General features: G+C 42.8%; 1 protein-coding gene across 1 annotated transcript in view; it reads left to right on the top strand.

Moving 5' to 3' along the window:
- Positions 1 to 408: 408 nt before the first annotated feature.
- The window catches only part of LOC309554853 (protein NLRC5-like), a 75,728-nt gene continuing 50,633 nt past the window's right edge, over positions 409 to 25,503 (top strand). The window contains exons 1-2 of the mRNA XM_082256575.1: positions 409 to 466; positions 18,408 to 18,486. Of these exons, the coding sequence (XP_082112701.1) occupies positions 18,408 to 18,486 (79 nt within the window). The 5' untranslated portion in view covers positions 409 to 466. The remainder of the gene's footprint in view (positions 467 to 18,407; positions 18,487 to 25,503) is intronic.

Here is a 25,503-nt window from a genome sequence, read left to right as displayed (position 1 = left end):
AGTTTGCCAATTCACCCTAATCTCACCCTATGTAATCAGTAATCTTTCCCTATCTTCTACCTACAGCATTTTACACACACTGACACTATTGGCTGCCCTCAGCCCTCCCATTTATAGTAAGAGATATCCAGCCTCCCATAACTGCCGGTCTGAGTTTGCGGCAAGGGTAAAAGGGTCCATAGGGTATTATGGGTGGGGGGACAAAATTTGTCCACTGTAAACTCATCTAAATTTGTCTGTTATTTGCATTCTGGAAATGTGCCACAAACTCATCACTGGTTAATGTTAAACTCATCCCTATTACAGGCTTGGTTTAAAAGAAGGAAATACCTCATCAAAATCTATGTGAACTTTGGTTTATGGTCATGTAATTTTCACTGATGTTTCTTCATATTATAAACAACTTGACTTCCTTCTCACATAGTCAGGATACTTCTGGATCTGATCTAATAAGGAGGTTCTGTAAGTACAAGAAAATTGGAGTAAAATTGTTTTTATTTTGTTTCTGAAAAGTATGTAGTTGGCTATATTTTAAGCAAGAGTTGTTTTTGAGAAGTAGAGATTATGCTTTATTAAAAGATCATTTGTTTATTTCTTAGTGTTAGGCTGATAAACTACAGGAATAATTTTCAAACTTAGGATTCTTTGCTTGCTTCAAATGTCCAATTCGGAGGAACCTTCTGATTATGTTTTAAATTCATACAAACCTGATTGTGTATTTAAAGTGAGCCCAAATACTGTACATATATTTTTTAGTAGATCAGCCCCTACAAATACTTAGGGCTCTTTTACATGGGCGATCCGATCAGATCCGCCTGTCAGTTTTTAGGCTGATCTGATTGGATCCTCCATGCAGCTCTATGGGGCAGCGGATGTCAGCGGAGACACCTCCGCTGACACCCGCTGCCATCCGCATCCGATCCTATCCGTGAAATCTGAACGAATGGAAACCCTATTTTTCCATCCGTTCAGTAATCGGATCGGATCTGATGAGAGCGGACAGGCGGTCCGCTCTCATCCGATCCCCCATAGAGGGCAGCGGGGGCTGAGACACCTCCCTCTCCACTCTGCAAGCGGAGACGGAGCTGTCATCCGCCGGCTCAGCGGGGATCGCGGATCGATCCCCGCTGAGCAACACGGATCCGCCTACGGAGGCGGACCGTGTGAAAGAGCCCTTATTGTTGCTAAAATCTATGTCCACAATTTATTATTGTTAATATTTTTTTTTTTTTTTTGTGCACAAACACAGTGGTGAAAATTGTCCGCTTCTGTAGAAAAAATGAATATTCTGTAAAGAGTAAAAAATGAAATATTCAGATGTTCTACAAAATAACCAATCAAAATCAAAGTTTATTTTCTGCAGCAGTTGTGAAAATATCAAGAAGAAACAAGTTGGCTTTTATCATTCTCTTTTATAGAATATCCCCATTTACAGTTATAAACTATAATGTTTTGAATCAACTGGGTTTTTTTCACATACAATAGGGGGGATTTACTAAAACTGGAGCACACAGAATCTGGTGCAGTAGTGCATAGTAACCAATCAGCTTCTGGGTTTTAGCCCCCGTTCACATCTGCGCAATTTGACATGCAATTTGGCAGGTCAAATCGCATGTCCATTTGCAGCCTAATATCGGCAATGGCACTGTCCCAATCAGTGCGATGCCGAACTTGTGGCGCTGCACCGATTCCCAAAAGTAGCTCCTGCACTACTTTCGATGACTTCAGGGGCGACTTCAATAGACATCTCTGCATGAACCCATGCAGATGTCTATCAAGCTACCCCTGAAGTGGGACTGAAATGTGGCTTTAAAATCGTGCGATTTCAGATGAAGTTGCACGATTTCAATGCAGCATTCAATGTGAACGAGGGCTTATTGTCAAAGCTTAAGACCCATTTCACACTTGTGCGAACTAAAAGTCGTACGATTTTGCCGCAATTTTTTGCTGTGATTTTGTTGTGATTTTGACTGGACTTAAAGCAATACCTTTGTCATTTTGAGGGCTATGAACCTCAAAACGCATCAAAGTCAGACCAAAGTAGTGCAGGGACTACTTTGAAGTCGCTGCAACTTGAAGTCGCACAGATATGAATGGTACTTATTGAAAATCATGGAGTGCAACTTTTAATGCAACTTTGCTGTCCCTAGTCACAGGAGAAGTCACACAAATGGGAAAGGGGTCTTAGGCTCCATTCACACTTGTATGACTCCAAAGTTGTGCTGACTTTGGAGTGCAACTTTGGTGTAACTTTGATGCAACTTTGACGCAACTTTGGACGGGTGGAACTTGGATACGACTTTGGCTTTGTCTGGTGATAATCGACAACTGTTGCACAGCTGTTGCATCGTATAACATTCAGGTACGACTTTCAAACAACATTTGAGAGTTAACATTGAGGTCTATGGCCCTCAAGTTGCATGAAAGTTGGACCAAAGTAGTGCTTAAACTACTTTGAAGTCGCTGAAGCTTTAAGTCACACATATATATATAAATGGTTATCATAGGAAAACATGGGGAATGACTTGTCATGAGACTTTGAAGTTGCATGACAAGTCGCACAATTCTGAATGGAGCCTAATTGAACAAGCTAAGGTTAAAAACTGGTTTGTTACTATGCAGAGCTGTACCATATTCTGTGTACTCCAGTTTTAGGAAATTCCCTCCCCCCGTGTGTTTTGTCAGTGTGTCCAATCATGTTTGTGAGAAGTACTTTGGTACATAAATATAATTACTAGACCATAGAAATCCTAGTTTTAACATATTCCCTACATGAACTTCAAGGGGGAACTGCAGCCTTTCTGATTACATCCCTAACACATTGTGATATAAAAGGAGATCGAGCAAAACAAAGGCGGGATTTGCTGCTTACCGACACATGTTTGATTTGTCATCTGGAATTTTGATTATGCCAAGGTAGGGTAGATGTGGAGTAATTCCATAGCATCTGCCCTTTGCTGATATACTGGGGCAGTGCAAAGGCAATAGACTCAAATTATTAATATTTTATGTTTTATTTAGCATAGCAACATTATTAGAGATGTGACTGTTATTTGACTGCTGATAATAATGGTTGTTATGGCAAATAACAGAATATAAAATATCATCCAATTTTCCATTGTGTGCTGAGAGTGCAGTTTATAAGAGCCCACACAGTCATACCTCTGCTTCACTGCTGCGCTTATCACAGTCACATCGTTTCTTGGCCCTAAAAAAGGGAGTAGATTGGTAATATGTAAATTGTTACCGGAAATTGCAAACACGGGTATGATTAAAAGAGAAGTATGGCCAAAGCTTTTTTGGCCGTGCTTCTCTTGCAGGTCACAGGACCTGTGGCCCAGAGTCAGTTGGTAGCAGATGCATGGATATGGAAGTTTACTTTTTCATAAACTCCTTAACCCACCTCAAGACCAGACTGTTTCACCGCCTTCCTTCCCAGGCCATTTTTCAGGGCTCAGTGCTGTCACAATTCGAATGACAATTACTCTGTCATGCAACACTTGTACCCAAATTAAATTTTTATCATTTTGTGAGACAAATACAACTTACTTTTGGTGGCATTCAATGACCACTGGGTTTTTTCTTTTGCTATATAAATGAAAAAAGACCTACAATTTTGAAAAAAATTCTTAGTTTTTATAAAATTTTGCAAATAAATAATGTTTTTTCATATATTTAGTTCAAAATGTTTTCTTCTATATATCTTTGGTAAAATAACTCAAATCGGTATTTAAAGGAGAATTATAGCCAAAGCTTGTTTGGCTGTACTTCTACTATGGATCACAGGAGGGCAATTTGTAGTCCAGGCACTGCGCCATCACGACAATGGAAGTCGGAATCCGCCAGGTGCCTGGTATAACACCCAGCTCAGCCTCTCAGCGAGCCGGCCGCTCCTCGCCCCTCCACAGCCCTGTGCTCCAGTGAGTGAGGAGGGGGCACAGCAGAGAGCTGCTGATTGACAGTCAGCAGCTCTCTGCTCATGAAGCTTTCAGAACCGATCGATTGGCGGTATTCGATCACTCAGTTCTCAGTGCAGAGGCGCCGGGGGACAGATGCAGCATGAGACTGATGCTGCATCCACCTAGGTAAGTATAAATTGGGGAAAACATTAAAACCCATACTTTACTTTTAATATTTAGTCTGTTTGAAAGTTACAGCGTCGGCAAACTATGGCATATACTGTATATTTGAAGATTGATCAGTCCTGATGTACTGAAAGCCTATCTAATTTCTTGAGGCCTTAAAATGCCAGGACAGTACAAACATGCCCCAAATCACCCATGTCTGGTAACTAGACAGTACAGGGTATTTAGTAGGAGGCATGGTGAATTTTTTGAAGTTGTCATTTTTTGTTGCGATTTTTTGGAAAATTAGGTAATTAAATACAATTTGTTTGTTTTTTTCCCACAAAGTTATCATTTCTCACTCACAGCATAGGCATACTTATAATATCACCCCATAATACATTCCGCTACAAAAGGGCTACAAAATCCAAGGAGAGCCTTCCTGGGTATAAATTACACATCTAATATCCTGTCTACCTATCACATTTTTGAAGGCCCTGGAGCACCAGGACAGGGGAATCACCCACAAAATTACCCCATTTTGGAAAGCAAACACTTCAAGGTATTTTTTGAAAGGCATTGCAAGTCTTTTGAAATTGTAGTTTGTGCCACAAATTTTAGAACATGCAGGAAAGAAAATGAAAATATATTTATTTAATACCAAGTTATCAATTATTAATATATTTATAACACACATTATATACATACCTAAAATACACCCCAAAACACATTTTGTTACTTTTCCCGAGTATTGTGGCACCACTTGCATGAGACTTTCCCACAGTCTAGTCACATAGGGGGCCCACAATCCAAGGAGCAACTTGAAGCATACAAGGGGCATAAATATGCGTCTAGTTTCCTGACATTTTTGGAGGCCCTGGCGCACCAGGACAGTCAAAACACCCACATTTTGGAGATTAAACATCCCAAGGTATTTTTTAAAGTGGTAGTAAACTCTCATATTTTATTTTTACCTACAGGTAAGCTTAAAATAAAGCTTACCTATAGGTAAAATCAATATCTCCTAAAAGTCACCTTCAGAGCCGTGTGCCACAGCCAAGACTCCCGTGCGCATGTCATCACGGCTCGGCCAATCAAGTGGCTGCAGGCCACAAACCCAGAAGGAAGACTACTACTGGGGATAACACATGTGTGAGACTTTTTCACTTTCTGGACTGTACCAGACATTGTATCCCGTGTATCACACAAATCAGCCAATTGTGTCAAAACCAGTGCACTGTAATGGTCTCCCTAAAAAAATGAGGGAATATAGCTTAGCATTAACTATAGAAGTCCCTGTTCCTAAAAGCCAAGCAAGCCCAGGCTATTGATACATGGTTGCTCTTAGGAATGCTATGTTCAGTGACCAGAAATTACAGGAGACTTATGAAAGGAAGAACAAAAGAGTTCCTGTGGTTCCAGGAGTGCAGTTGTCCATAGAGGATGGCTAGGACTTGTGACTCGCAGGAACATAGTCAGCAGAATGTACAGATGGGCCAGTTCAGGCATGCAGGCAGAGAGACATGAGCAGCAAACAGGCAAAGGATTGGTCCATGCGGCAAGTGGTAACATGGTTAATAAATAGCCCAAGTTCAGTACAGATGGCAAGCAGAGGCAATACTGCACTGGTGTGGCGGTTATCACTATTACTGGCTGCAATGGTCTGGTGACAGTGGGACTTGTGTAGTGGCGATCAGGAACACTGTTGTTGGCTTACACTGGTCTTGTGACACTGGGGACTAATGTGGCAGCAATCAGAACACTGCTGTTGACTTACACTGGTCTAGTGACCCCCGAATTGGTGTGGCAACAATCAGGGACACCGTTGCTGGCTTACACTGGTGTAATGACACTGCAGCTGGCATACGGTTATAAGGAACACTGCTGCTGGCAGTTTTTCTTCATTTTTCTGGTGACACTGGTGTGATCAGGAAAACTATTTGCTGCACAGATTTAGTGTGGTGACTACACTAGTCTGACTACACTTTGGCTGGTTTGGTGTTGATCGTGGGTGGGAACTGTAACTGGCTGCATTATTAGGGCTCATTCAAATGTGAAGTTGGGGGCAGTAAAACCTCACAGTTGAACCACGGTTTTACTGCTCTTCAACTGCTACCCCTTTTAGCTGCAGAGGCAGTGGTCGAGGGTGTACACATGCTACTGGTGTGATGCTTTGCTTCATTGCAGTTGCAAGAACTATATCCCCTGTACTCCCATCGATCACAACCCATTCAAGTGAATCAGGGTGCTTGTGCGGGGTCCAAGGGGTTAAAGCAGGTGATAAAGAGCCAATACAATGCCTTCTCACTAAATACAATTATAATAATACAGTGCTTGCCAATAAAACATATAAACATAATGTGCTTAAAAAAAAAACCTAGTATCTAAAAATATATAGTATCTCACAAAAGTGAGTACACCCCTCACATTTTTGTAAATATTTTATTATATCTTTTCATGTAACAACACTGAAGAAATGACACTTTGCTACAATGTAAAGTAGTGAATGTACTGCGTGTAAATGTGCTGTCCCCTCAAAATAACTCAACACACAGCCATTAATGTCTAAACTGTTGGCAACAAAACCCCTAAGTGAAATGGTCCAAATTGGGCCCAAAGTATCAATATTTTGTGTGGACATTATTTTCCAGCACTGCCTTAACCCTCTTGGGCATGGAATTCACCAGAGCTTCGCAGGTTGCCACTGGAGTCCTCTTCCACTCCATGACGACATTACGGAGCTGGAGGCTGTTAGAACCCTTGTGCTCCTCCATCTTCCGTTTAAGGATGCCCCACAGATGTTCAACAGGGTTTAGGTCTGGAGACATGCTTGGCCAGTCCATCAACTTTACCCTGAGCTTCTTTAGCAAGGCGGTGGTCATCTTGGAGGTGTGTTTGGGGGTCGTTATCATGTTGGAATACTGCCCTGCGGCCCAGTCTCTGAAGGGAGGGGATCATGCTCTGCTTCAGTATGTCATAGTATATGTTAAAACAAGGGGAGAAAAGGGGGGGAAAGGGAACATTGTGGCACTTTATATGAGACTTGTGCAATTGAATCTCCATCCCTATATGCAATAAAACAAAAGGAACACAAAAGTGTGACCAGTTTACAAATAATGATAATGGTAATAATACAAAAATATGCTGATAAGCACAAAAGAATATATAAATAGCATCATATATTTATTGAGACATCCGTTACTAATAACATCAATACATCTGAATAAGAACCAATAAATGAAAATCAACATAAATAAATATATGAATGGTACAGTAAGAACATAAACAATTATAAAAATAATGAAAAAATAGTCCAAATAATGACATTGTTAATGTGGGTATATATTTTTAAAAATTATTTTCAGAAAGTAGATGGTTAAATGCATGATGGAACATGCCTTCTTGGATCTTAACGTGTTTCGTGAAAAGAATTTCACTTCATCAGGAGCGGACACAATTAAGGTATCTAAAACGGACACATATACATGAACCACAATGTATGCAATGAGAAATTAGACCTAAATTTCAAATAAGAAATATAACTTGCAGTTAAATGTTAACTGTCACTAAGGTTGCGAGCCATCCAGAGACATGTCCAAAGTGGGAACTGAGGGAGCGAGGCCCACGCATAAGGCAGGAGCGTAAGGCCCGTGTGTAGAATGGGGGTCTCCATAAAGGGTCTAGAGAACCTCAGCTCAATATGCAGGTAAAACTCTATAAAGATATATCAAAAAGTGTATATATATTATACCAAGGACCATAATGTTATATCAGTGAGGTTGGATAGGATCCAAAACCAAAGAACCGAGAGGATAAAACCAAAGTGTGTACATAAGACAACGCAAGTGAGGTGAAAAATCGAGCATAAGTGAATAATTATAAAAACATTACCGCCAAATAAAAGTTGCATAATCATCAAAAGTAGCCATCAAACGGTGCAGAAGGAAAGAGAAATAAATGAGATGCAATATGTGACTGCCACCAAGAAGGATGTTGCAAAGAAATATCAATAGTAAAGTACAAGAGTAGGAATTGTGGTGGGGGACACAGTGGTTATTTATATAATTGTCTATTGGCACCTCCCCCAAAAAGAACAAAAATTGTATGTAGGGAGTGGAGGCATGTGCTGGTCTACACACAGAAAGGGTGCAGTCCAAGCATCAGGCCTGGGGGTTTAAATGTGCCACATATACTAACAAAGGAAATTATTTTCACACTTCCAAACCATGTAAAAGGTAACAAATATAATTTTATTGGGTTTATGTTGACAACAATAGGAAATGTAAGAATAAAATGTGGTACAGCAATCATAAATACATATTATTACATTACATAAAGCCCCAAAGTGTCCGGGCTACATAGATAGAATGAAGAGCTGGAACTACGCGTTTCGCATGAGATGCTTCCTCAGGTTCCAGCAAGGTAGAAATAACAATATGTTCTATATACTTTTATTAGCGTTGGTTCTTACTGAATATATAGATCTCAATCAGCTGGCCAGCGTAACATACGGGACTATACTTACCTACAAATCTTTATACTCTACGATGGACATACTCTCTCATTGAACGCTGATGGAACCAGATTGGATGTCTATAATTGACTTCTTAGTCATAAGCATCCCCATACAGCGCTATTGAGAGATATGGTCATATCCTTCCAAGTCTATATTCCGGTGATTTATTATATCTTTTAAATACACTATATTCACTATTTCCTTGGGTAATTCATCTATACCCTGATATATATATATATATCTATCCGTTATATTTCATCCCAGCTTCATTGGGTTTTTAATGAAACATCCTTGTTATTTCCGTTTTTTCCAAAACTTGCCCCTCTCCTTTTCCTTTCCCCCCCCCCACTCTAATGCTATGTGGAAGGATAGATCTTCAGTCAGCTGATTGAGATCTATATATTCAGTAAGAACCAACGCTAATAAAAGTATATAGAACATATTGTTATTTCTACCTTGCTGGAACCTGAGGAAGCATCTCATGCGAAACGCGTAGTTCCAGCTCTTCATTCTATCTATGTAGCCCGGGCACTTTGGGGCTTTATGTAATGTAATAATATGTATTTATGATTGCTGTACCACATTTTATTCTTACATTTCCTATTGTTGTCAACATAAACCCAATAAAATTATATTTGTTACCTTTTACATGGTTTGGAAGTGTGAAAATAATTTCCTTTGTTAGTATATGTGGCACATTTAAACCCCCAGGCCTGATGCTTGGACTGCACCCTTTCTGTGTGTAGACCAGCACATGCCTCCACTCCCTACATACAATTAAAGTACAAGAGTACTAGCTGGTGAGAACATAGATTAATACTAAAAAGGTGATGTGCATAAAATAAGAAGGAAGAGTGCAACCTACGCTGATGCCTCAGCAGGGAAAGCTCCCAGCGTCACGTCTGTTCATACAATTGGGAAGCCGCCAGGCAGCCATAAGCCGCCCAGGATGGCTTCCCTCAAATTAACGCAGGTGGACCTCACGTGTCAGGACTGCGGCTGCGACCGGATCTCCCGACCCATAGAGTCTTACCTGCATATTGAGCTGAGGTTCTCTAGACCCTTTATGGAGACCCCCATTCTACACACGGGCCTTGCGCTCCTGCCTTATGCGTGGGCCTCGCTTCCTCAGTTCCCACTTTGGACATGCCTCTGGATGACTCGCAACCTTAGTGACAGTTAACATTTAACTGTAAGTTATATTTCTTATTAGAAATGTAGGTCTTTTTTCTCATTGGATACATTGTTGTTCATGTATATGTCTGTTTTAGATACCTTAATTGTGCCCGCTCCTGATGAAGTGAAATTCTTTTCATGAAACGCGTTGAGCTCCAAGGAGGCAACTTTTATCATCGCAAGTTCCATCTTGCATTTAACCATCTACTTTCTGGAAATAATTTTTAAAAATATATACCCACATTAACAATATCCTTATTTGGACTATTTTTTCATTATTTTTATTATTGTTTATGATCTTACTGTACCATTTATATATTTTTTTATGTTAATTTTCAATTATTGGTTCTTATTCAGATGTATTGATATTATTAGTAATGGATGCCTCAATAAATATATGATGCTATTTATATATTCTTTTGTGCTTATCAGCATATTTTTATGTATTATTACCATTATCATTATTTGTAAACTGGTCACACCTCATATAAAGTCACAATTATTTTGTGTTCCTTTTGTTTTATGTCATAGTACATGTTGGCATTCATGGTTCCCTTAATGAACTGTAGCTCCCCAGTCCTGGCAGCACTCATGCAGCCCCAGACCATCAAACTCCCACCACCATGCTTAACTGTAGGCAAGACACACTTATCTTTGTACCCCTAACCTGTTTGCTGCCACACACACTTGACAACATCTGAAGCAAATAAGTTTATTTTGGTCTCATCAGACCACAGGACTTGGTTCCAGTAATCCATGTCCTTAAGCCTCGTACACACGTACCGATTGTCAGCCGTAAATATTCGGCCGACGACCGATCGGCCGATTGTAGGCTTGTTAGTATGATGCTTCCGACAGCCGACAGCAATGCTGGCAGCACTCATACATTTATTTCCCAAAGACAACATCCGGATATGAAACTGAGCATGTGAACTCAACTTCTTTGGTCGACTATGGCGAGGCTTGTTCTGAGTTGAAACTGTCCTGTTAAACTGCTGTATGTTCTTGGCCTCCGTGCTGCAGCTCAGTTTCAGGGTCTAGCCTAAGCCATTTTTATGTAGAGCGACAATTCTTTTTTCAGATCCTCAGAGAATTCTTTGCCATGAGGTGCCATGTTGAGCTTCCACTGACCAGTATGAGAGAGTGAGAGTGAAAGTGAGAGCGATAACACTAAATTGAACACACCTGCTTCCCATTCATACCTGAGACCTTGTAACACTAACGAATCACATGACACCTGGGAGGGAAAATGGCTAATTGGGCCCAATTTGGACATTTTCACTTAGGGGTGTACTCACTTTTGTTGTCAGCGGTTTAGACATTAATGGCTGTGTGTTATTTAGAGTGGACAGCAAATTTCACTGTTATACAAGCTGTACACCCACGACTTTACATTGTAGCAAAGTGTCATTTCTTCAGTGTTGTTACATTAAAAGATATAATAAAATATTTACAAAAATGTGGACGGTGCACTCACTTTTGTGAGATACTGTATACAAAATTAAATATACAAAGTCTTTCAAAAGTTCTCACATAAAGTGCTCAAGTGCTCCAAACTCCATTAATAAGGTGCTGAAGTGCTTCATGTAAACATGCTGTGAAGTGTGCCACACTTCCCTCTCGTATTCCCACTCACCAGAGAGAATAGACCCAAAGCTGTGGGTCCATTCTCTCTGGTGAGTGGGGATATGAGAGGGGAGTGTGGCACACTTCACAGCATGTTTACATGAAGCACTTCAGCACCCTATTAATTGCATTTGGAGCAATTTAGAGGTTTAGATGGGATGTGGCCCCTAATGATGCATAACAGGTAAAGAACTAGAGGACGAATTTTTCTCATTCTCTATCTTTACTGAAAATAGAATATTGGAACTGTTAATATCCAGAAAAGAGAGGAAACTTAAACTGATTGGGGCCAACATCAATGCTGTTAAAGCCAAGCTGGTGTCTTTTGGAGGAAACAGCAGAATATAAAGAAAAAATGAAACATCTTCAGGAATTTATGGAAAAGCTAGATAAAGAGACACAAAAGATTACAAATTAAAATAAAGTGTATAAATGGCAAGGAGATCAGGAGGAACAGGTGGGGACATCTAGAGCCTCTACACAGGAGAGGGAAAAAATCTATCCCATCACACAAATTTGTAAAAAACCTACTAATAGAAATGAAATACCGCAGAGAAAGCGGGGGAGAGAAGACTACAACAATAGGGTTAATGAGAAAACCCACTTTGAGACCCCACAATATGAAGTTCCCACCTATAATAGGTTTAAACCACTGAGAACTGACCATACCTATCCATCCTATAGGGGATCTCCTAATCGTAGAGGCTACGGTTATAGGGGGGGGGGGGGTATTGAGTTCCTTCTTGAACTTCTCACCAAAATAGGAATGACCCCCCTAGGAGAGGTCATGGAGGGTATCCAGGACCCAATAACTATAGGGGGGATTTTCAGAGGAGAGGATATTGAGGACCCCCATGGAGGGGAGAGGAGGGTCCAATTTCAGGGGGTGAGGGAGAGATCACAATCCAAAACAGTATCTCTCCTGTGCTCAAGTGGTGTGTGGGAAAGTGGGTGGTCTCGTGTGGTCTTTGTTATCACCACTTAGTGTCTTGCTGCCCATTTAGGACCAAGGGTATCCAAATATACTGAAAAACAACAACAAGAAAAGGACGCACCGACCTTGTGCATTACCACCTACAAAATTTTATAAAATCCAAAAAAGCATATATTGTACTCACACAAACACATGATAATAGCACACTGTAACGGATCAGCCAGCACCCCGACCAGGTACCTCCGTTGACAGATGCTCCTAGTGCTTTCCAAGGGCTCCAAGCATTCCACCAGACACCGTAACCACTTCAGACCCCACGAACCGCCGCAGCTTGGTTAGGGTCTCAACGTCTCCTACCCACCCTGGACCTACGACAAGGCTCCAGGTTCCCGTGGGTGAACCTCTCTTTCCCAAGAGAGGGCAGCAGTAACAAGCTCTTACACAAGCTCTTACAACTTTACAAGAGCTTAGTGATTTTCTAAAGGAGTATGGAAGACCATAGCAATCCCTTGTAGCATATTCCCCCAATAAGAGACAGGACTCTAGATTGAAGGTGAAGTAACTCTAGAACAACTTTATTGAACAAGAAACAGACTTATATACAGTTTTCACCCACAAGGTTACCACCCAGGTGGACCTTGTTGAAGACTGGACGTAACATTCACAATCCAATAGGAACAGAGTTTTACACTCTCATACAGTGTACACAATCCCTTCCCTCTGGCTGATTACAGTAGCATATACAGATGAAAGTGTATACAGGAACTAAACTCATTATATAGCCATCTGGACAGAACAATGTGAGGTCATTAACATTTAACAATGGAACAGACAGGTAAACTTTATCACAATACACATTCCCTCCCAATACACAAACAATAGGGAAGTCTGCGAATGACAGTCTTTGTGTCTCTCTCACAGCCAAGCATGGAATACACTGTGTAAGGTGGTATTAAATCTTCATATTTCTATATGAAGATTTTGCTGACAAATATTGAAGAAATCCAAACCATTACTTATCTGTCTTTCACTCATAGTGACGGTGAGTACCGTCTCACACACACACACACACATGTAAGGAAAATGGAACCAATCACCTCCAGGACTGCCAGGATACTCCTATAGTGTTGGATAACGTAATGCCGTCCCCATATGCCTGGCTGACGCGTTTCGAGGGAGAACCCTCTTCTTCAGATCCAAAAGTACTACTGACCCACCTTAAATTCACAAGGCGTTATATAAAAAGTCCACATGCAGCACTAATCTCAGGCTATGTGTAAACAGTCCAAATCAAGAGAAGGAATTCCTCCACTAACTTCCGTGTGTGAAAATAGGCACACCACACCACCATGAGGTAATAATATCTCCTTAACAGAGGTAGCAAAAATAGTGCAGTAATTCTTGGGTCTCTCATATTCCACACCGAAGGAACGATTTAGCACTCTAGCCAGCCAATGATATAAAGCTCACATCTGCTAGGCTGAACTTCATCCTCCACTACAGGCTCCACTCCTCCCCCTCCCGGCATCTGTGTGACTTCATCTCAGTGTACCATGTTACACTGGGTCCTCTTCGGTCTAGGACTGTGGGGGACTCGGTGGATCATGTTACCATCCCTTCTCCTTGTGTGTCTCTCAGGCTGGGGCGAGTTTGGGTGGCTGCCTGAGACGCTCCAAGATGCTTATTGGTCTCTGGGGCTGCCATTCACGGCATAAGGCAGCCTCAGATAGAACTGGAAGTGATGCCGCGGTGCACCTGGAAGTGATTTGTTGAGCGATGAGACACAGATCCACCCACACTTCCGGGTATACGAGCCGGGCCTACGTTCCAAGCAACTGCGATGCGACTTGGAGCGTGGATGGCGACTCAAGCCCTGGCTTGAGGACTATACAGAGGAATTGGTCATCGTTTTGGAGCGCGATCCCCAAAATCCTTTAATCCCATCAAGGTTGGCGCACATAGAGAGATATATACATACATATAGATAGATGTATTGCTGTTCTTTATTCTGGTCTTTGTTTGCTGGTTTAAAGCCAAAGTGAAGGCCTAGCATAAACCTAGACACTATATTTGTTGGCTCTGTTAACGATTCATAACATTTATCTTTTTATTCTTGCTTTTAGTTGTTAGCATAATTTTACCTTTGTTATTATTACCATCATTATTTGCAATTGGTGTATGTGCATGGCTGGTTTGTATACACAGTGGTAGCAGTTTGTGTGGTCTCTCACTTTTGTGGATGTTATAGACCATCAGTAAACAAACTTCATCCCAGCCATCTACACACTTGATTTTTGCCCCTTGTGTGTATGCTTTTTTGGATTTAAATACATTTTTTAAGTGGTAATGCCCTTCTATTGTTGTTGTTTTTCAGAGATCACAATCCGCCAGACAGGTGAGAGGGGGAGTGGAGACCATGGTATCCCATGGCACCCCCCCCCCCAACTTTATATAGAGGAAGGAAGAAGAGAAGGGAAAGAGGCTGTAGAGGAGGGCAGAGGAAAAAGAGAAACATAATGCAAGGAATTTTTAGTTTAAGTGACGTAACAATTGCAGAAGATGAATTAAAGGTTTTAGAACTTGGTTTAAAATACGCCCTAGATAGAAATTTCAAGACATTTGATGTTTTTATTGATTTTCAGAAATTTATAAGAAAAATTTACATTTAGAAATATTATGCAAAAGGTCAAAAACCATTGGATCAGGAGGTAGATTGTTATCAACACACCCAATTAAGGAACATTTCTGTCTTTAACCCCAAGATAGCCCATAATCATTTTACAGAGGTTTTCAAAGCTATGGTGGAACATGATCTGGAAAAATTTAGGAATTATCCAACCAGGCTAAAAAAGAATATAGAGAAAGGTTTCGATGAACGGGAGAAAAGGAAACAAATTGTCATTAGATCAGCTGACAAAGGGGGAGGGCTAGGGATTTTAAATAAAAATAACTATTTGAATGAATTGAACAGACTAGTAGGAGACACAGAAACATTTGAGGAGCTGAAAGGGAATTCAACCAATAAATATAAAGCAAAACTATAAAGACTATTAAAATGGGCATGTAAATAAGAAATATTAAATAAAAAGGAAGCTAGGTACTTAAACCCAGATGCACCAAAAGTCCCTGTAATATATCAGCTGCCGAAAGTTCAAAAGAACCCGTCAAAACCCCCAGGTAGACCCATAGTCAATGTTGTGGACTCCCTTTTCTTTACGATGGGGGAATATTTGGATTGCTTTCTGCAACCTTTGCCCCAGCAATGACCAGCATATCTTAAGGATAGCAAAGACCTTATAGAACTATTAAAAGACATTGAAGTTAACAGTGAACATATTCTAGCGAGTATTGATGTAAATTCTTTGTATACTAATATCCAACAACACCATGCCTTAGAAGCAGTCATGTGGCCTTTAGATACAACTAATATTAAAACTAAACAAAAATAATTCATTTTACAAGCCCTTGATCTGGCAATGATCCCCAATTTCTTCTGGTATGAAAGGAAATATTTCAGGCAGAAAAGAGGAGTGGCCATGGGAGATGAATATGCTTCCTCAGTGGCAAACCTCTTTATGAGTCGTGGGAGAATGAAGCTATATTTGGTAGAAATATCCCAGAACTCAAAGCCTACAAAAGATATATAGATGATATCCTCATTGTGTGGGCAGGATTGCACGAATCATTTCTCAATTTTCTTAAAGAGATAGAAGATAACTAATTTGGTATCTCTTTTTCTGAAACACACAGGTTTGAAATGATTAATTTCCTGGATCTTGTCATATACAAAAAGAATGTGAGGTTGCAAACACGTACCTATTTCAAAGAGGTTGACAGGAATGGTTACATTCCATTAGCGAGCTGTCACCACCCAAGATGGCTTAATGCCATTCCTAAAATCCAAATGTAGAGGGTCAGGAGGAATTGTGATACTAGAGAGGATTATGACACACAGGAGAAAGTCATTATGGAGAGGTTCCAAAAAAAAGGGTATAATATTAATGATTTAAAAAGAACAAAGGAAACGATAAGAGATATGGATAGAGATTAGGGATAGACCGATATGTTTTTTCCAGGGCCAATACCGATACCGATATTTTGGTCATAAAGTATCCGTATCGGCCGATATGGACCGATATTCTGCCCATTCAATCACACATCCAATGCAGAGTGACCAGAGCCCCCATCAATGCAGAGTGACCAGTGCCCTCATCCAATGCAAAGTGACCAGTGCCCCCATCCAATGCAGAGTGACCAGTGCCCCCATCAATGCAGAGTGACCAATGCCCCCAACAATGCAGAGTGACCAGTGCCCCTATCCAAAGCAGAGTGACCAGTGCCCCCATCCAATGCAGAGTGACCAATACCCCCAGCAATGCAGAGTGACCAGTGCCCCCATCCAATGCAGAGTCACCAATGCCCCCATCCAATGCAGAGTGACCAGTGCCCCTATCAATGTAGAGTGACCGGTGCCCCCATCATTGCAGAGTGACCAGTGCTCCCATCCAATGCAGAGTGACCAGTGCCCCCATCAATGAAGAGTGACCAGTGCCCCCCAACAATGCAGATTGATCAGTGCCCCCATCCAATGCAGAGTGACCAGTGCCCCCATCCAAAGCAGAGTGACCAGTGCCCCCAACAATGCAGAGTGACCAGTGCCCTCATCCAATGCAGAGTGACCAGTGCCCCATCCAATGCAGAGAGACCAGTGCATGGGGATTAGAGCGCTGCCTGATTACACAGAGCAGGGTTCTTCTGCTTACCCTGCGCGGGGGGTGCTGTCATACGAAGTCCCGCCTCCTGGACCATATCGGCCGATATGGACACATCCAATGCAGAGTGACCAGAGCCCCCATCAATGCAGAGTGACAATGCCCTCATCCAATGCAGAGTGACCAGCCCCCCCATACAATGCAGAGTGACCAGTGCCCCCATCAATGCAGAGTGACCAATGCCCCCAACAATGCAGAGTGACTAGTGCCCCCATCCAATGCAGAGTGACCAGTGCCCCCATCCAATGCAGAGTGACCAATACCCCCAACAATGCAGAGTGACAATGCATTCAGGTTCCTCCAGATCACCACCAGGTTGATTCCTATCTTGGGAAAATAGTTCTTATCTTGGAAAAACACTGGAGTCCCCCCTGATCAGGACCATGCCTGCAATTTCCAGGAATAGGTCATGAAGTAGGGTCTAGAAGAAAGGGAAAAAGGTTACTCAGTGTTGCAGCGTCCAATCGGATAACTGCTTACCTGGGGACTCCTTCAGGCGCTGCAGAGGAACAATGTTCCTCTCAGCCTCACTCCATCTGCTCAGTGGTGCAATAACACAGTGCCCCCTATAGAATAGAGGGTAAACTACACCAACAAGCAGCTGGCCGAGAAATGTTTTCCAACAAACCTGTTCAACAGAAATCAATTATTAAACCAGCTTCTTTAAAGTGGGAGTAGCCACACATGAATTGACCTTTACTCTAACAATTTCTGGGACAGTATGACACCTTTATATTGCCAGCAACATAATGTCTGTATACCCACAGACATTAAATCCAATACTAAATATATACAGCCCTAACCACTGGTATACCAACACATCTCTGCTACACAATCAAACATGAAAGAAAGGTCACTAATAGCATATTCATTCTGGAGGCAGACCACATAAGTAGCAAACAATAGTTGCCAAATTTGTTTACAAGAAATATTCCTTAAATATAAATCTGAGTATTCACTGAAACTGAAAACTACATGGCTTTAGAATATATATTTACCATGGGCATAGATAGCGTGGAGGACAAAGTGTAACATGTGTTATTGCTGTGAACTTTGATTTATTGCCATTCTTAGTTTCATTATGAAAAATGTTTAACCAATTATGTGTTGTAAATGTGAACATATTTAATTCAGTAAAGCAACAACAACAAACCATCCCTTATCGCAAGGCTGCTCCTTGTAGTTATATAGTTAACAAGATCATTGTCAATTTTTTTTCACATTTATTAGTGCTGCTCTTACTTGAAAATAAGTTTGGTGACTCTATTGCTATACGATAACTGTAATTGTACTAAATTCCATGCATCTTTCATCCTCAGATGATTTTTAAGATGTTTTCCATGCATATTGGTCATTGGAATTCAGTGATCCTCTGTATAATATGGATAACAGAGCCAGGTATGTATTTGACTTATTACCTATTACTAGTTTTTCTGAGGAGGTAAAAAGGGAGCTAGAAAGCAGAAGGTCTTGTGAGAGGCGAAGAGAATGGTTTGGTTGGTATTTTGAAACAAGGTTGGTGTAACGTGGGGCAGATTTGTGGATGGCTTTGTAGGTTGCCTTGGTATTTTGAATTTTATTCCTTGGGTGAGCATAAGCCAATGACAGACAGGGATAGCAGACACTGAATGGTTGGTAAGGTGGATGAGTCTGACAGCAGCATTCATGATGTACTGAAGGGGAGATAGACTATGTAAAGGTAGGCCAACAAGGAAGAAATTGCAATTGTTAAGACGAGAGATAACTAGGGAGGGAATTAGTTACTTTGTGGTATCATTGGTTAAGAAGGGGCAAATTATGGAGATTTTATATTATATATATATTTATAATTTATTATATAAATATTATGAGCTCAGTTTTGGATAGATTGAGCTTAAGGAAGTGTTAAGACATCCATACCAGTAGGTTCATTAGTATATTAGTGATATGCAAAGAGATTGATTGGGTGGGCTGAGGAATAGAAAGATAGATTTGGGTATCGTTAGCATCAAAATGGTTTCAGAAGCCATGGGAGGCTGTCAGCTGACCCAAGGAGCAGGTGTAAATAGAGAATAGAAGAGATCCAAGGGCGGAACCTTGGGGGCCCCCTGACAGAAATCGGAAGAGGAGAGGAAGAGGTACATTTTTAAGTGTGGTGTAGGTGCAGTGAAATAGGTAAAAGACCAACAAACGGCAGAGTCATGGAGGCCAAGGGAACAGAGTTTTTTGAGGATGAGGGGGTGGTCAACTGTATCAAATGTAGCAAAGAGGTGTATGAGGGAGTGTACAGAGCAGTGACCGCTGGTTTTAGCATTTAGTAAGTTGTTTTTTAAGTGAGTTTTAGGAGAGCAGTTTCTGTGGAGTGTAGCAAACGAAATTCAGACCAGGTACGTGTACAGACTGATATAAAAATATAAAATGTAACTACCAAATGCAAGGCACTATACTAAATATCTCATCAAACTTGATTGTATTTGTTATTTTGAAAAAGAAATACAATGGGAAACTATTGAAAAAGGCACTCATGGGTTTACCCGGTATTGCTTGCATATTGTATGTTCCTGTTAGGTGCAGGGCTAGAAATCCATCCAATTTCTCTAAAGAAACTCAATAATCATCAACATTATTAATATTTGTGTAGCACCACCCCCGCAGGAGCTGCTGATTAGATTATTGGGTCTACGTCCTGTCTTCCAACCCCTGAAATTGGCTCGAACCCTCCCTAGGCACAACTGACACGAAATGGGACTATAATACCAAATGGCTACAGGAGAACACAGTTCAGGATATATCACCCCAATAAGTAATAATAACTTGTTACCTTTCTCCAGCCGCAGTCCTTCTGGGTGACACAAGGTGCAACACACAGACTTTTGCTTAACCAAAGTAGCTTTACTGAGAGTTAAAGTACAAGTTGACTCCAAAAGACATCACAAGAGTCAACTAAGAAAGATAAAGTTATTGACACAATAATAAACAATATAATTAAGATAGCCATTTTTGTCTACTTATGCAACTAAAAGATAACTCATAGGCTTTCTTTTACCCAATTCAGGCTATACTTTACACACGTCTAGTCTCTTGTATCAGGTAGGCAGAACCTATTTGAATCCCATACACAGTTCCTTCCTTTTGGTTTGGAATCTTCGCTAGCAATCGTTGGTGCACAAGCTATTTGTAATCCAAAAGTAAGGATATATAGTCAAAAGGGGTGAGAAAAAAAAAGGTTACAATCACCCGCAATGTTACTGCGTAATTGGGCGTATTAATCTTCTTAGTGGTGCATATATAGGCCCCTGACACCTTATGTACTTGTGTTTAAATGCTTAGTCTCCTGGAAGGTGCACTAGGCCGCTGAGTGTACTGCGTACTATCTGAAGTGTAGTTAGCACCGGCTAAAGTTACTTTCTTCCAAGCGAGAAACAGATTTGGGCATGTGCCCTGCTCACCAAACGGCCTCTTTCTTCCCGAGCTCTCCACCTCCGATTTCTGTCACCAGCCGCGCTTGTGGTTAGATGTGGGCAACACCAGTCTCTGCAGAGCATCAATGGGTTCTCTGGGAAGGCTCCTTTACTGAAGATGAAATGCTTCCACTCCGTCACTTCAGGCTCAGGCTTCAGGCCTAGTCCGCAGCATCAGCCCACAGCACTTGCTTCCTTCTAGCTGTTGTGTCAGGAGACAAGAGAGAGAGCCTGGCTCCTCCCTTCCTTTATAAAGCTTCCCCCAAAAGGCTGTGCGGTGAAGCAATGCACCCTGGTGTTCCAACTGAATTGTGGGTATCGTAGTATCTGATGAACATCACCAAGCTGCAGTGTGGCAGTTTGGCCACTAGAAACTTCTGATGAAAACTACCAAGCTGCAGTGTGGCAGTTTGGCCACTAGATGGAGCCGAGTTCCTTCAAAATGTTATACAGTCTACTAATGAACAATTGTAAATGGGAGGATGCCCGCTACACACTCCCCCCACTTTAGAAACTTTGGTCCCCAAAGATAACGACAGCATGTATCCTGTTACATACGTTGGTAAAAAAACAATTAACTCATGCACAACGGTAAACCATGTCCCTTATCAGAAGCAGAGTTCAAACCCAACAACTGCACATTAAAACACAGGGCCGACAGCGGAACCTCCCACCAATTGTTGGGGGAGGGAAGGTGGTTCTGTTCACAAACCCCCGACACTTGAGTGGCTTGTACAGATGTGCCTGGGGGTGAGCTAGGGTTGTCCTCCACTAAATCTGCAGTGGAAGAACTAGGCTGATCAAGAGTTCTCTTAGAAGTAAGGACAGCTTCTTCCGAGCATTTCCCCAATTGGTCGTAAGTTAGTCTTTTGGGTGGGTGAATGACTCTTCTTTCCCTCTGTTCTTTGGGAGTCACAATCTTAGAAGTGCTGGAACCAGCCGCTCTTGGGGATTCTTCAAGAGCTTCCTCCTCTAGTCCCAACGCATTGGACTCTGGGGTTTCAGAAGCAGTTAATTCTTCTTCAGAGAAAGGTGCAACCTCCTCCTCAGGATCTTCACCATCAGCTACTTCTTCTGTAAGCATGTGGAAAGGCACAAATTCAGGAGCTTCTGCCCGAAGGGTTCCTCTTTCAACCAGTTCGGATGAAGACAGGTACGCACTCGTGGGTTCTGGTAACTGAGATGACCACATCCAATCAGGTACCTCCTCTTCATCTTCCAGATCTTCAATTGGAGAATCTCCATCCCTCACATCTGGAAATGCTGTTTGAGATCTGGTAACTGGCCTGTGCCCTTGAGACGTTGAAGGGACTTCATGTGAGACTGTGTCAGGAGGTAGGCGAACTGCTTCTGAGAGAGGTAATAGGTGGTTCCTATGCCAAGTCTTCAGTGGGCCCACTCTCCCTTCCGGCCTAATCTGATACACAGGAAGGTTTGGCAGCTGCTTACAGATGACATAGGGCTGGGATTTCCAACGGTCAGCCAACTTGTGTTTCCCAGGGATACCCAATTTCCTCAACAACACTTTATCCCCTGGCTGCAAATCCTGGATCCTAACTTTCAGGTCAAAGTTTCTTTTATTTCTCAGCCCCCGTTGATCAGATGAGACTTGGGCTTTTTCGTAGGCCGTTTTTAGGCTCTTCCTCAACCGGTCCACATACCCCTTGTGAGATGCTGCTGAGGTGTGATCAGGTGATATGCCGAAAGCCAAGTCCACTGGCAGCCGAGCCTCCCGCCCGAACATTAATCGGTATGGGGAGTATCCTGTAACATCACTGACAGTACTATTGTAGGCATGTACGATGGCAGCTACATGTTTACTCCAGTGCTGTTTCTTTTCTGAGCTCAGGGTCCCCAACATGTTCAAAAGAGTCCGGTTAAACCGTTCAGGCTGAGCATCCCCTTGTGGGTGGTAGGGAGTAGTCCTAGTCTTTTGGATGCCTAACAAGTCTAGCAACTTCTTAATCAGCCGGCTTTCAAAGTCTCTTCCCTGATCTGAATGGAGGCGTTGCGGTAAACCATAGTGCACAAAGAACTTTTCCACTAATACTTTGGCCACTGTTGTGGCTTTCTGGTCTTTTGTTGGAAACGCCTGGGCGTATCTGGTGAAATGATCTGTTACCACAAGGACATTCCCTTGACCACTCAAGTCAGGCTCCAGGCAAAGGAAATCAATGCACACCAGTTCCATAGGCCCCTGACTTTGCAGATGGCCCATTGGGGCTGCTTGACGCGGCAAAGTTTTCCTCTGGATGCAGCGAGCACAAGAACGACAGTATCCTTCAACTTCACCCCGCATACAGGGCCAGTAAAACCTGTCTCTCACAAGTTGGAAAGTCCTTTCAGGCCCCAGATGACCATGATTGTCATGGAGAGCAGCCAAGACTCCTTCCCTGAATTTAGCTGGTAGGAACAGTTGCCACTTCTCTTCCAGATCATCAGAGGGGCCCCTTCGGTAGACCACCCCTTGGCGTATCTGTAGCCGGTCCCATTCTTTATGCAACAATCGGGCTTCCCGAGGGGAGTCTGTTAGAAGCAGCTCAGGGCGCTGAGTCTCTATGGCCTTCAGCAAAAGTTTCCCCAAAGGGTCTTTTAACTGCTCCTTCCTCAAGTCCCCTTTCGATAGCCTAGGCAAACCTTCTTCTTCAACCTGGGTCACCCTGCAATAACACCTGGGTACTCCAGCAGCTGAGACCCCAATCTCTTCGGCTCTTGCTCCTCCACTGGATCGAAATTCCGTTCCCTGACATAGGGCGCGCACTCCCTCTGAGGTCAAGTGGGCCCATTCTTCAGTAGGATCGTTGGGGGCATGAGACCTTCTGGAGAGGGCGTCTGCATCCCTATTCCCAACACCTGGTCGGTATTTTAAACTGAACATAAAGCTAGAGAGAGCGGCTAACCACCTATGTCCTGTAGCGTCCAGTTTGGCAGTGGTCAGCAGGTAGGTAAGTGGATTATTATCCGTTTTGACTATGAATTCTGCTCCATATAAGTAATCTTTCAGTTTGTCTACTACAGCCCACTTCAAGGCCAGGAATTCCAGCTTGTGTGTGAGGTAATTCCTCTCGGAAGGTATCAGACTTCTGCTCACATAAGCAACGGGCCGCAGGTGACCGTCATGCTCCTGGTACAACACCCCACCTAGCCCATCTCTGCTGGCATCGACATGTAGTTCGTAGGGTTTTGAGGGGTCTGCGTAGGCCAACACAGGGGCAGTGGTCAGGCTCTTCTTCAACTGAATGAAGGCTTCCTCACATTTCGAGGTCCACTGATCCTGAATAGATTCCTTGGGCTTTCTAGGCCCCATGGCGGGTTTCACTGGTTTGACTAATTCTGGAACATCATCTTCCCCTTCGGTTCTGAGTAATTCATTGAGGGGTCGGGCAATTTTGGCAAACCCTTCCACAAATCTCCTGTAATAGGAGCAGAAACCCAGGAATGATCGGAGCTCAGTCACATTTGTGGGCCTCGGCCAGGAAGTAACAGCATCCAGCTTCTCTGGGTCGGTGGACACTCCTTCTGCAGACACAATGTGACCCAGGTAATGGACCGAGGACTGGTAAAACTGGCACTTCTCCGGAGAAAGTTTCAGGCCTTCTTCATATAACCTCTTTAGGACCTTTTCCAACCTCTCTTCATGCTCTTCTAGGGTTCTGCCGAACACAATAATATCATCCAAGTATACCAGTACCTCTATCAGGTTCATATCTCCAACAGTTCTCTCCATCAGTCTTTGGAAGGTGGCTGGGGCTCTTGACAACCCTTGAGGCATGCGGTTAAACTCAAAGAACCCCACGGGGGTGATGAAGGCTGTCTTCTCCCTATCCTCAGGGTTCATGGGGATCTGGTAGTATCCGCTCTTCAAGTCCATCACACTGAACCACTTGGCCCCTGACAAACTTTGTAAAGCGTCTTCAATCCGGGGGGTGGTATACTGGTCTGGAATAGTCCTTCTGTTCAGTGTTCGGTAGTCGATACAGAGCCTCAGGGACCCAGTTTTCTTCCGGACTACCACTATTGGAGAAGCGTACGGGCTCCTGGATTCTCGAATAATCCCTGTTCTCTTGAGTTCCCCCAACTGCTCCCGTAGATCTTCTAAGTCACCCAAGGGAACCCGTCGGACTCTCTCCCGAAAGGGTTTATCTTCATGTAGGCGGATATTATGGGTGGCACTCTTTGCACACCCCACATCGAATTCATCTCTAGAGAATATTTCTTTCCATCGAATCAGTTGGGCCCTGGCTCTCTTCTTCCATTCCGGTGGGAGGGCCGTATTTCCAGAGCAGAGCTCCTCTATGGTGATTTCGCCCCCGTCTTCCCTCTTCAAATCTGATGGGGCAACTGGGGTGGCCGGGTTCACCTGGCCCAACAGCACCCTGGCCGGCACCTTCACCGGAGTAGTAGCAGTATTTCTGACACTCACCAAAACCTTCCCATGACTTTTCTGTAATGCCTTCAATGGGATCACTTCGGGGATCACTTCTATCCCTTTCTGTGCCTCCGATGGGCCTGATTCAAGAACCATGAAAGGGCCTGGCTGCTTCCAAGTGAGCTTGACAGAAGCCCTCAAGCAGGTCACCTCTCCCGGCTGCAACACCTTCTCTGTTTTATCCAGCTTCCAGATCTTTCCAACTCCTTCGGCAGGGGCCTTCTGTTCCAGACCTAGACGTTGATAGGCCTGCCTTAACATGGGATGAACTTTCAGAGTTGGGGCATCCTGTCCCTGGACTAGTTGTGTCAGCAATCGCCTGACTAGGTCAGTGTTGGTCCCTATAATGAGGGAACTCTTATTGGCCCCTGGTGGGCGAGGGCATACCACTGCTAAAGTATCTAAGGTTTCAGCTTTGCCGGCCAAGGAGGGGTCAAAAGTTAATTTGATTGGCAAATACCCGTCATAGGGAAAACTTTGTGTTCCAATACTCCATATCTCCAGGTCTTCCAGCCTCTGCAGGGGCAGATGTTTGAGGTGTCTATC

This window comes from Pelophylax lessonae, assembly GCF_965119305.1.
Source record: "Pelophylax lessonae genome assembly, chromosome: 4".
NCBI classification, from domain to species: Eukaryota; Metazoa; Chordata; class Amphibia; order Anura; family Ranidae; genus Pelophylax; species Pelophylax lessonae.
The sequence above is the reverse complement of the archived record's forward strand: the minus strand, read 5'-3'. Positions and strand labels throughout refer to the sequence as shown.